General features: G+C 33.0%; 1 protein-coding gene across 2 annotated transcripts in view; it reads left to right on the plus strand.

Annotated features, from left to right (window-relative positions):
* Positions 1-13,103, plus strand: part of bchs (WD repeat and FYVE domain containing 3 bchs) — a 196,540-nt gene that overhangs the window by 108,140 nt on the left and 75,297 nt on the right. For both annotated transcript variants that reach the window (XM_085827196.1, XM_085827197.1), the window contains 2 exons: positions 5,459-5,660; positions 8,253-8,324. In XM_085827196.1, coding sequence (XP_085683322.1) covers positions 5,459-5,660; positions 8,253-8,324 — 274 coding nt within the window. The remainder of the gene's footprint in view (positions 1-5,458; positions 5,661-8,252; positions 8,325-13,103) is intronic.

A 13,103-nucleotide genomic window follows, 5' to 3' on the forward strand; every position in this document is an offset into this window, starting at 1 on the left:
AAAATCTGTATTCTTTTGCATCTAATATGATTTTATATAATTTGTGTGCATAATTACTTTTAATGATAAAATAGAAGCACTGTATGCGTCACATACGCGCGACCATGTATGATATTTTTTGTTCTTTCCTTTTCAGTTATGGCAAATAAAAGTAAAATACTCGACATGAATAATCCGAAGGATCTTGAGATTATAAGAAATATGCTTTTATGTGACAGTGAGGACGATGAGGACATTATTTTAGATGAAAGCATTACAGATGAAGAACAGCGAATTTCAGAAAGAGAAGGTGACTCAGAATCGGAGACAAGCGCAGAGAGCAATTCTGAAGAGGAAAATAATGATGATAATTCTTCCGAAGTGTATATAGCTCATCAAATGAAAAACAGAAAAGTCACCGATTCTTGGACATGGCATAAAGAACCGTTTAAGAAAACTAAACAGGCACCTCGTAACATATGTGTTCATATTCCTGGAGTCATCGGTGAAGCTAAATATCTAACAGACATTTTGGATATATGGAAATGCCTCTTTACTGATAGTATGATAGAAATCATCGCTGATGATACGAATAAGTTTATTTCTTCTGTGAGGTCTAATTATTCTCGTATAAGGGACAGCAGAGACACGGATGGAGCAGAAATAAAAGCTCTTTTGGGCTTACTTTATTTAGCTGGTATTTATCATGGTAACAGAGTTAATCTTGAGGAACTGTGGAGAATGGATGATTTTAAAGTAGTAATGAACTTGAAGAGATTTTTGTTTTTATTAAGAGCTTTACGGTTTGATGACATAAACACAAGAGTAGAATGAAGAGGAGTCGACCGCTTGGCTCCAATAAGAAACATTTTTGAAAAGTTTGTCTCTAATTGCCAGAAGTGCTATTCACTTGGAGAGAATGTCACAATCAATGAGAAATTGGAAGGATTTCGAGGAAGATGTGGTTTCATTCAATACATTCCTAAAAAACCGAATAAATATGGCATAAAAATTTATGCCATGGTAGATGCTCGTATGTTTTACACATACAATATGAAAATTTATGCTGGAGCGCAGCCAGATGGTCCTTTTTGCGTAAGCAACAAACCACAAGATGTTGTAAAAAGGTTGACAGAACCTATTCATAACACTGGAAGAAATGTAACACAGACAACTGGTTTTCAAGTTTTGAGTTAGTACGAGATCTAGATGAAGAGAAACTGTCGTTTGTAGGTACTTTGAAAAAAAATAAACCTCAAATTCCGGATCAGTTCAAGCTGATGAAAACTCGGGAACCCAATACGAGTCTTTTTGGATTTAGAAAAAATATGACACTTCTCTCCTATGTACCAAAACGTTATAGAAACGTTATATTGATTTCAAGTCTTCATGATGACGTAGCAATAGATAAAGATACCAAGGAGCAAAAAAAGCCTGAGATTATCACGTTTTACAATAGTACCAAAGAAGGTGTGGATACAGTGGACAAACTGTGCTTCGTACAATGTTGCCAGGAACACCAGGCGTTGGCCTCTTGTAGTTTTCTTCTCTATGCTAAATATAGCATCAATCGACAGCTACATAATTCATTCAATGAATAATAGTGAAAAATTACTTAGAAGGCAATATCTGCGAAAGCTAGCAAATGCTCTCATGAAGGAAAACTTTGAAAGAAGAAGCCCTACCCCTCTTCAAAGTGAGCTGAAATTAAAATTGTTGAAACGAAAATCAGAATTAGGTGTTGTTGAAGAAATGACTTCAGGGAAAAAAAAAGATGCAAACCCTACCAAAATGGCAAGCGCACTAGAATTACGAGGTTCAGCTGTGAGATTTGTTTGAAATTCATTTGTCTAGAGCACTGTAAACATATTTGTTCAGACTGCAGCGATGCAATGAAGTGATTATGAAATTGAATTTTTATGTAACATTTAATGTGCTTTTCCACTTACTGATTAAAAATATAAAAGTTCAGTTAAAATATTGGCAGTTTAATTTTGTTTTACTTTCAAGTTAGTTTGGTAAGTCTTTAGTCCTTTTTATACTGTTTTAGTGTTTTATACTTATTTTATTTTCCTTAATTTAAAGTTAATATTGTTTACCTCAATTGTACTTATTAACATTTAACCATTTACAAAATAATTTTAATATTTTTGCTCTGGAAAATTTATTTTTTATAATAGCGTATCTAGGAAATACGCGCGACCTTTCTTGTTGGTGCGGAAGGCGCGCCCGCTGGAAGGTTAATTATATATATACAAATTTTCACAAATACAGAGTGCTACAAATTCAGTTCATTTATGATAGCTTTATTCATCTTTTTTTATCCCTAATCACCTGTTATTCAACATGTCTTAATAACTGCCAACTGAATACATCAGAGATAATTTTTATGAAATGCAGCTGAGCGCCATCTGGCATTCAACATTGGCACTACACATATATTTGTATTTTGCATTTATATTATATTTTAATTAGGCATTTGTCCCAAAAAACAATCAATAAACCTACTTTACGATCAGGTTTTCATTTGTTCCGGTTGAAATTTCATTGCCATAGGAAAAAATATTGTATGTTTTTAGAAATTTTATTGCACTTCTTCTGTTGCAGGCAAATCTCACAAGTGCATACTTTAAAATTTGGTTTAAGACAAAAGTATTGCATTTAGTTTGTAAAATTTGTTGGGATTTGGAATAAAAAGAGCACTTGCAAAAATGCCATCCTTGCTTGTTAAAATTGAACAATTATTATGCACATTGTCTTCATAATTTGCCATACTTTGAAAATTTCGCAACTTCTACTAAGGTGAGTTTGCTAATACATAAATACTAGTGATTTGCTATAATTATTGTATTAAGATGTGATATTAAAACCTTTGTTGTCTGTGTGGAGAGCATTGAAAAAAGTTAAACAAATTTTGATGTGCTTCACATATTGGTTTTCATATAGCTTCTGCTTGTCAGATTAGGTGTTCTTACTTTTAAACTGTAATTGTCTGTTCATTAAATATGAAGTGAATCTTTGAGAATGCAGACTTTGTCAGTTGATATCGGACTTTTATAATAACAGGTCTTGGTGTGTTATTGTGTTGTGTGGGTGGGTTGTTACATTTTCAAAAAAATCATGTTTTGATGTGTGAATGCCCTTCAGATTACTGCTAGCATATTTTGTGAAATTGTGGATGAGTCAAAATTCCATTTTATTTTTGTGTGTAATTAACACCATTGCTCATTACCCATTAGAACAGTTCCTAATGTCAAAGAGTGGTTGGCAATGATATGTTTAATAAACTGTTATGTATCCTGGGTTTAATGAATTCTGAAGAATTTTAATCTTAAAAATCATAGATGGGAACATTTTGAGTCTCCAATGCATAATAAGGAGCTGTCAGCTGTTGTGTAAATGAATCCATCTCAAATTACATACAAATTAGTAGCAAGGTGTGATGTTAATATTTTAGCAATATCATTTGCTTTAAAACAAAATGGATAAGTAAAAATGGTAATGGTTTTCCTATAAAATTAAATGAGTAGCAAAAGAGTACTTGTGACATAACTTCATTTTCTTTGGTGTCAAAGGTAATAAATATATGTGTCATATTATCATGTATAATGAAAAATGGATTCTTTTCATGGATCACGGGCCTTCAGCACTGTCACAAAATAAATAGGGAATGTTAAAATAATATACCAAACCAGAACTGTGCCAAAAAATACACATAAAACCCAACTGTAAACCAGCTTGATAGTATCCAGCATAGTTTTATGAAAATCAACAAATTGATTATTGGGGTAAGGGATATCTACCACAATCCAGTTGGACTAATGAAGTTGTTTGCAAGGAAGCCTCTAAGAATAGTTAATAATGGACAGACTCACCCACATGCTGCTTACCAGAGTGCAAAACTATATTTAGAAATTCTCTTGTCATCCAGTGTTCTTGCAAGGGAAAAATCTTCAGTTCACAATAAGGTGTGGAAAATGCCTTTCGTGAGTTCATTTGCATTACTTTCCAGGCTTCTTCTGTCAGTGACAAGCTTATTTAAGGATTACAGCTTGTTATATCAGTTGCAGGGTAGTGCACTCTAAGTAATTATACTTCATCATGTTGGGTTAAAATTGTATAACGTATGTTGTTCACTTAGCAAATCTGTGAAGTGTAGCTATTATGAATGCAAAAGCACGTGTATGCTAAGCCCTTTGACTACAAATTTTTAAAAAAATTCCCCATTTTCTATCCAAATGAACAAAATATGTCATAAATAAGGTAAATTTAACATTTGGGAATTTTTTTTTTTTTTTTTTTTTTTTTTTTTTTTTGGACAAACGGTTTTCAAACCAAAGGCTATAACACATATTTCCTAGCCACAGTTAATGGTGGGATACATATGTCTTACACGTAGCGATCGACTTACTATAAGCGCACCTATTATTCTGGAAAACTTTATTATATGAAATAGATTTTATATCGTTTAGTACAGGGTAAAGCATTCTTTGCATAACCGAACATTACACATTGGGCAACTCATGTTTGTTATTTTCTCAATGTCCATGTATGTACAATGAGCACAGTGGCATCTTGATTTTCCAGCTATTGGAAGATGATCCCCTGCATTCAGGAGATTCTAAGTACTTTTTAAGTCAGCAGTAACTTAAGACATATGTGTTCCATTAGTAGTCGAAGGGTTGTAGAGACATTAGGTTATTTCGAAGTAGGAGACATGAAAAATTAGCAATGCACACACCGGGTCTTGAACCGTGGACCTCTCGAATACATGTCGAGCATGCTGACTGCTACAACATGAAGGCATGCTAAGAAGGCAGGAGAAATACCTTATATACTCCCCCTTTTAAACTGCAACTGGGGATTAGAGGACCCAATCACCAAATCCTGAGGGTAGAGCATCATCATCCACCACCCTTTATTTCGGGCACCACTGTAGAGATATTAGATTCTTTCAAAGCAGGAGACATGAAAAATGTGCAATACCCTTACCGAGACTCGAACCACGGATCTCTCGAATACGCATCAAGTGTGCTGACCACTACACCACGAAGGCATTCTAGGAAGGTGGGAGAAATACCTTATAGGGTTAAAAATAAAAAACAAAATAATATGTTATTGCAGTAAAGAAAGAAGTAATAATTATCCTGGATAACTTCCTAAAGTAAAGCGCAACCCAGTAGAACATTAGATTGCAAAAAGTATTTTAGAAAGCATGATATAAAGTCACTGTGTGAAAATTCAGAAATGCTACAAGGGTAGTTGTTCCCCCTCCCCAATCTCTCTGGCATATATGGAATGTGTAATTTTAAAAATTCCATGTTTTTTTTATTGTACTAAATATTAGTTAATTAAAATTTATTTCAATAAATCACTGAGTAGTTGAAGCATCTTTGTTGTAATGATTTGTGTTAGATGTATTCATTTTTGTTATTTAATATTTTTGTGAGAGTTATTCCTTAAATTTCTTTCACTTCAGGCCATACCTATTGATTCAACTCACAATCAACAATGTGAATTCCAAATGGATATTTTATCACTAGTCATGGACCATTTGCTTGCTGCTGATGTTTTGTTGGGGGAACAGGCTGCCATGCCTATTGTTGCTGGTGGTAGCTACAGTAACATTGTGCCAAATGTATTTTATTTCACTAGCTGCCTTGTTGATAAACTTTGGCAAGGTAAGTGGTCATTTTGATAATTTTGGAAATATTTTCAAACTATCAGGTTCTTAGAATGTATAAAATCATTTGCTTAACACGTTTGCTGATGAGCGACATTTTCAAAAATGGTTCCACCACACCATCAAATTTTAATCAATTAATTGTAAAATAAAATTACAAAACCTGTATTTATGGGAAAGACACTGAATTTAGATCATTTTTAATTTCTTTATTAATTATATTGCAAGTTATATCTTGTAATTTTTTGTGATAACATGCAGGGCTGTGGAGTCGGTAGAGAAAATAACCAACTCCAACTCCTGAAATTTTAATCACTCCAACTCGACTCCGATTCCTTCATATATATATATATATATACATATATATATATATATAAACATATACGCATGAGTTACAGCTTTTTTTTTAATATAAAAGAAGTAATAGATGCTACAGAAAAAAATTGATGGCATAGCAAATTATTTATATTAATTAGCATTTATTATGAAATGGAAAAACTGGCATAAGTTATTTCTAAGAAACAGTATATCTTTAGCGACATTTTCTTTGTTGGAGGGCCACAGATCCGATTTGATAAACTTCAAAGCTGAGAAGAGTGTTTCCACACTAACTTGAGGAAGAGCTCTTACCATTAGGCCTACTTCTTTTAACTTTTCAGGATAGATTTTTATAACTTCTAAAAGAGGTGTCTTGCAAGCACAATCAGATTTCTCTGTTTCTTCAAAGGCTGTGTAGAAATCTTATTTTCATATTTATATCTAAAGGGTCTTGTGTCTTTATTTTCTTTCGTCTTTGCCTTACCCTTTTCAATATTATCCAAAAATATTTCTCAGAATCTAATTCATCACTGAAAAAGGATGATAGAGACTCAGTTGCAATGTCTGCAGTTTGACTGTCCTGATTCGAATTTTCCAATTGTTCTGAAAATAATTTCATTCTTAATGAAAGCTCATAGATGACTTTCTATGCCTTTTTAATTTGTTCATCATCCAAGAAAATTCGGCGTTTTGGATCTCCATATATTCAACTCAGCAAGATCTCATTGTCTAACCAACTAGTTTCTCTTTTCTTCATTGAAGAAATTATTCCTTCTGCAATAAACCCTCCATTTCAGAAAGAACAAACATCCCATTCTTCCATTCTCGCCTCATATCAATTCTTCAGATTGCAGCTTTTTTGTGGCTATATATGGTATAGAAAGGAGAGTTTCCAATTCTGCAAGATCATTCCACAGTCTTTCTGTTAGTGAAACATTAGGGTTATCTACATCTCCTAAAAACGTTGAGAGGCACCTGATTAAGCACCTGATTTTTCAGGTGCTTAATTATAAAAAACCCTTTATCATCAAATATGTACTTCCTTATCACATTGTTTGATCAATAATTGTTCCTTTTCCTGCTCGCTTCCTAAGAATGACATCCATTTTAGGAGTTCTTGCTGCTATTGCTGCTTACCTAAAGTTACCATTGAGATTTGTAACTAAATGAATCAGTTTGATCACTAATGGCAAATATCACATCCATCCTCCTCCCTTATATTTATTTATTAATATGTTGATGAAATAGAAAATAACTATCTATTAATTTATACAGTTCATAAATAAAAATAATGACTCAGCTTGTCATTAATTTTTTCAATTCATTTTAATCTCATATCAAATTCAAACTGTCCAACAAAAACTGCAGTCAGAGTTGACCTATTTTTAGTGACTCCAGCTCCGACTCCTTTTACTCCAAAATCTGCCCGACCCCACAACCCTGATAACATGTTTCATGGCAGTGCCAACTATGAGTATATTCTTAGTTGGAGGTTGCTTATAACAAGATTGGTTATTTTTACAACAATAATTATAACAAAAATTATTTTAAATTTCTTGATCATTTTTACAGTTCCTATGATATTTACTTTATGATTACTTATATTAAGTATAATAAATTTCTTGAATTGCACCAAATTGGTGTGCTTTTTCCCCTAACTCCAAAATTAGATACCTTCAAAGAACGTGAAAATACTACAAGTTTGATCATTTTTGTGGCATACGTAAAACAAAAACAATGTACGAATCAACTCATTGCTGCCACCTAAATACAAACTTCGACCTACGAGATAACTTGTGGTTGGCAGCAAACATGTTAAAAAAATTTTATGATATATGTATGTGTCTATTTATTTTTAATTATAATATTATTCAATTAAAAGTTTTGGTTGATTTTTTTATAGTAATAAGATGGTAAAAATGTTTTGCTTACCTGTATTTATGTGTGAGTGTTTTTGCTAAGGTGAAAATGAAGTTTTTTCTTGTAATTTTGTATTGTATGTTATATAAATTTCCTGTTGTAACACTGTAAGTATATTTCTTCATCTAAGCAAACATATTAAATTTGCTCCGATTATTTAATTTTAGGATTATTTTATTAATAAATTTTTCAAGATTGATAATTTAATTAAAATTCTTGAATCTTAGAGTATCTAAAATTGCTAATTTAATTAAAATTCTTGAATCTTAGAGTATCTAAAATTGCTTTATTAATCACTGAATTTAAGATTTTGATCTGTTTGTTCATTAATTCAAAATCTGATATTTTTCAGGTGTTTTCGCCAAAGATTCTCATAAGGTGCTTGATTTTATAATAAAATTAATTGTACAGGCCAAAAGAAAAGGTATGCATGTTAAAATGTTTCACCACTTTTATGTGCTATCTAGAGTCTTAAAATTAAATGCAAATGCTAATTATAGTGTAGCATATCTGCTTTGTGGGATAGATTTGATATATGTGTGTCTTATTTCTGTTTGCATAACCACAAGTAAGCTAAATTATCAAAATCAATGTTTTTAAGTACAGTGTGTTTCAAAAAGAGTATACGTATTTCGAAGGCATATATTTATTAAACTGTATGACCTACGAATATGAAACTTTACACACATATGTACAAACCTCTCAAGTTCAGATTACAGATGTTCAGTATGTCCTCCATCAGCGACACGAACAATATCAAATCGATACTCAAATTCCTCCCATACTCGGGCAAGCATATCCGTCGTCACTGATGTTATGAAGTACGAATCCGGTTCTTCACCTCTTCCAGGTTCTGTGGAAGTGGTGGTACATAAACGTCTTTAATGAAACCCCCACAAGAAGAAGCCACAGGGTGTCAAATATGGTGACCGTGGAGGCCAGCTGAGACATGCTAAGTCGGCATCTCCTTGATGACCAATCCAACAGTTCTGCAGAGACAGATGATCGGGATATTGCACAAAACACATTGATTTTGGGTAAATCTCACACAAATTCAATGGCTGCATGTGGGTTCTGTAGGCCCCAAATTCGAACATTGTGTTTGTTTGCATGACCACTAACATGAAAAGTCGCTTCATCATCACTAAGCACGATGTGTAGTGTGAAAATGTTATCATTGTCAATAGCATCAATAATCTCGTTGCAAAATGCGACAAATTTGCGTTTGTCATCAGGACTCACAGCCTGTAACAAATGTAACTTGTACAGCTTTTTAACAAAACGACGTCTCAAAATACGGCAAATTGTTGTTGTAGGCGGTTGAAACTCCCGACTAGCACGGCGAGTTGATTTTGGAGGACTGCGTTGGAAAGCAGTTTGAATTCGTGCAACAATTTTGTTGGGAACACAAGGGCAGCCAGGACTCTTTCCTTTACGTACACATCCTGTATTTACAAACTGTCAATACCATCTGCAAATGTTCCACACATTCGGAGGATCACTTTGGTACCTCAACTTGAAATGTCTTTGCACTGTAATCACGGAATTGCACTTCGCAAACTCAAGAACATAAAATGATTTCTGCTGCATAGTAGCATTTAAAACATGTGATGGTTACCATGCAAAGTAGAAGACAACTGGTATCTAGCAACTATTAATTTAAAGTAAACTATGTATTTGTTTCTCTAATAGTCGAGCCGAGGCACAGTGATGGATGGTTTGGACAAAATAACACTTTGTAATATGTATATTCTTTTTGAAACATAGTGTATTATAAAAAAAAAATGGCAGCAAAGATCTGAATTTTGATTTCAGTTGCTTAGCATTTTTAAAAAATGTACATCATCAGACTTTTTTTTAATATTACATCAGACTTCAATTAGGTAGATATAGCCCTCAAGTGCTCTGCCATAGTCAGATAAACCAAGCCAGACCTCAGTTGTTCAGCCATTAGTGTCTGTTGGACAGTCCAAGAAAGACTTGAAGCAAGCAAAATGTTAACAACCTTCTGAAAAATTAATTTTTGTAACGCTATTATGTCAGCCAGGCCATATGGCAGTCTGCCAAATTCACATTATAGAGGTGTTTTGGCAAATTACCATGGCTGCCATTACAATTCCTTACATCCACAGCTATGGGTAAGTTATAAGCAACTGTAATATTCAATAAAGAATCATGGGATTTCTCCTCAACCAATTCTCCAAAAAGGTTTTCCCGATATGTATCAGTGCTATGTTTAAGAAGTGCCATAATACTGGAAAAATCAACAATAGAATGTAGCTGAGATGATTAAAAGCCATCTGCCAAATCGTTTCTAATAATATTACAAAGACTGGGCATCAGACATACTGGTAGGTACAGGTTTAAGTACAGTAGAAACATGACTGTTGCCTCTCAACTAATTGAAAACTCCAGAGAAGCCATAATATTTAGAATGAGAAACATTTTATTCATATTGAAAAATTCAGAAAATGAGGGACTAGTAAACCATCCTATAGAACACTGATATGGTGTGATTTAGTGACAAGGTGTGATAGGACACTGAAATAATAGACATGAAGTCACAGTGCAATTATAAGATCTTCATCTTGGTTTTATGTAAACCCAATTAATTCTCAATAAATGAGTTTAGTTTTTGTAAAGAAGGATATCAGTAAACTGTTATTTCTCAGTTTCTCCTCACACTTAAATTAGAAAAAGTTATTAAAATTTGGGATTTGCTTTCTACAAAACTGCATGTAGTGGTGTATTTTCAAAGTTTTAGAATCCTTGTGTCAAGAACGTTAATGAGTACAATAGGTGACTTGAAAATGGAAAAATTATGACAAATGATTTAAATATTTTATATTCTTTATTTGTAACTATATTTGTATGTGTTAGTTATCTAACTAAGTAAAGAACAATCTGTTCTGCTGTAAAGATTGACCAAATTTGGCAGTATCTCCATCAGCTTTCATGGTCGATGAAATTTCATAATTGCATTTTTAGTCTGAAAATTTTTTATGCATGCAACTATCTGCAATTTCAGCATATTCAACATTTTCTGAGCATTTCAAATAGTTGAGCTTTTGCTCTACATCTGTTCTCTTGGTATAATAGATTTACTATGACAGAATGGCAATACATAAGCCAAGAATAATCACTACCGTGTGTGCAATGCACTGCTTAAATAGTTATCATAATTGTTATTTTAGAATTCAAAGTAATGATAAAAGTTTTATGGAATATAAATTTAAACTCCATATAAACTGCTTTTTAAATTTAATAGATGTATTTCAGAAATTAAAGGTTGCTTATCTCCGTGTGCCCCATTCTGACTGTAAAAGTTACTAATCTTGCATGGTTTTACTTCTGGGCAACTATAATAACTATGTACTAAAATTGCATAGTAGGTTATCAAAGTTACATAGAGGTTGCTTTTATTAGAAATGTCACTGTTGTGCATTAACCATTATTAAATAAAGCTGTTTCACTATTCTGCATAACTGAACTCTACATGTGTTGCAAATTTTGTATGTGGCTTCAGAAATCCATTAAAACATCAAAATATTGTGTTTTGTCTACTACGTATGAAAATAACTGTCTCAGGAGCTTCTAGAAGATTAATAAAATACCATGTCTAATTCTAGTCAACACAAGCAGCATTTAAAGTATTTTTTATTGTTTTTTTATAAAAACAATACCTAGCTAAGCTATTTAGCAGCCAAATGTGATCTGTTATTATTTATAATAAAAAGTGTCTTTAAATAAAGTATTATATAAGCATCTAAATAATTTTGCGTGCATTTTGTGCTGTTGCAAAATGTAAATTACATTTCTTGAGAAAATCACATTTTTTGGTATTAGATTATATTGAATAATTTATGTAGAGTTATTTTAGTTTATCCTTTCTTATATATACAGCATGTTTCAGAAGTCCAGGAACACTTTGAAAAATTTACTGTAGCCAAACGAGTAGATTACAAAGTAATGAAGTTCATCATTTTAGAAAGTAAAGTTGTAAGTTTTTTTCAGCAACACTCATTTTACAAACACTGTGAGAACCATGTGTGATCCTACAAGCATCGATGTGATAATCTAACTCTTACCACACACTGCACAAAGTGTCTTCCAAGATTGTGGCAGTTTTCCTTTTCATTTCCATAACATCACCTGGAAGAGGAGGAACATAAACAAGGTCCTTTACATAACTCCATAAAAAGACATCGCAAGTGTTGATATCCATTGATCTACGAGGCCATTTTTGCAGACATTGTTCTACCACACAACCAATCCAACAATTAAGTAGCTCTATGTTCAGATATGCTCTAACATCACAGTGAAAATGTGAAGGTACACCGTCTAACTGAAGGACAAAGTTCCCTTATTCAGTTTGCAACAGTGGTATTAACTGGGTTTGCAACAACTGAATAAAAGACTCTCCAGTAATAAATTCTTTTTCAAAGAAGACATGCTCATAAAGTTTCTTGTGAGACATGGCACAAAAAATATTGTCCTTTGGAGAATCTCACTGGTGTCCAACAATGTTATGCAGGTTTTCTGTTCCCTGAATTCTACAATTGTGTCTGTTTACCTTCCCATTTGTATGAAATGTTGCCTCATCTAAAAAAATTATTGAATTCACAAAACTATCGTCTTTGTCCTGCAAGGCACAGCAAAACTGCAATCACTGGTCTTTGTCTGTGGGATATAACTTTTGCACTAACTATAATCTGTAGGATTTCATGTTTAATTTTTTATGCATAACATGCCACACAGTCGTTGCTGACATTTCTAACTCATACAAAGCTCGGAAGACACTTTGTGCTGTGTGTGGCAAGTGTTATGTCTGTGGCAAGTGCCGTGTGTGGCAAGTGTGTCTTTTGCACTAATTATAGTTTGTAGGGTTTCATATTTAATTTTTTTATGCACAACATACCACATGGTATTTGTTGACATTTCTAACTCGTACAAAGCTCGGAAGACACTTTGTGCCTTGTGTGGCAAGTGCTATATTATTGCGTCGACGTTTGTAGGATCAGACATTGTTTCCATATAGAGTGTTTGTAAAATTAGTTTTGTTGGAAAAAACTTACAACTTTACTCTTTAAAAATGATGTACTTCGTTACTTTGTAATGTTACTGGTGTGGATGCAATAAATGTTTTCAAGTGTTCCCAGATTTTTGAAATATGCTGTATTATTTTTCAATATTTTTCTTTATA

The sequence above is a fragment of the Stegodyphus dumicola genome, chromosome 11, assembly GCF_044657685.1.
Source record: "Stegodyphus dumicola isolate Sdum_Otavi_A_Nest chromosome 11, ASM4465768v1".
Lineage (NCBI taxonomy): Eukaryota > Metazoa > Arthropoda > Arachnida > Araneae > Eresidae > Stegodyphus > Stegodyphus dumicola.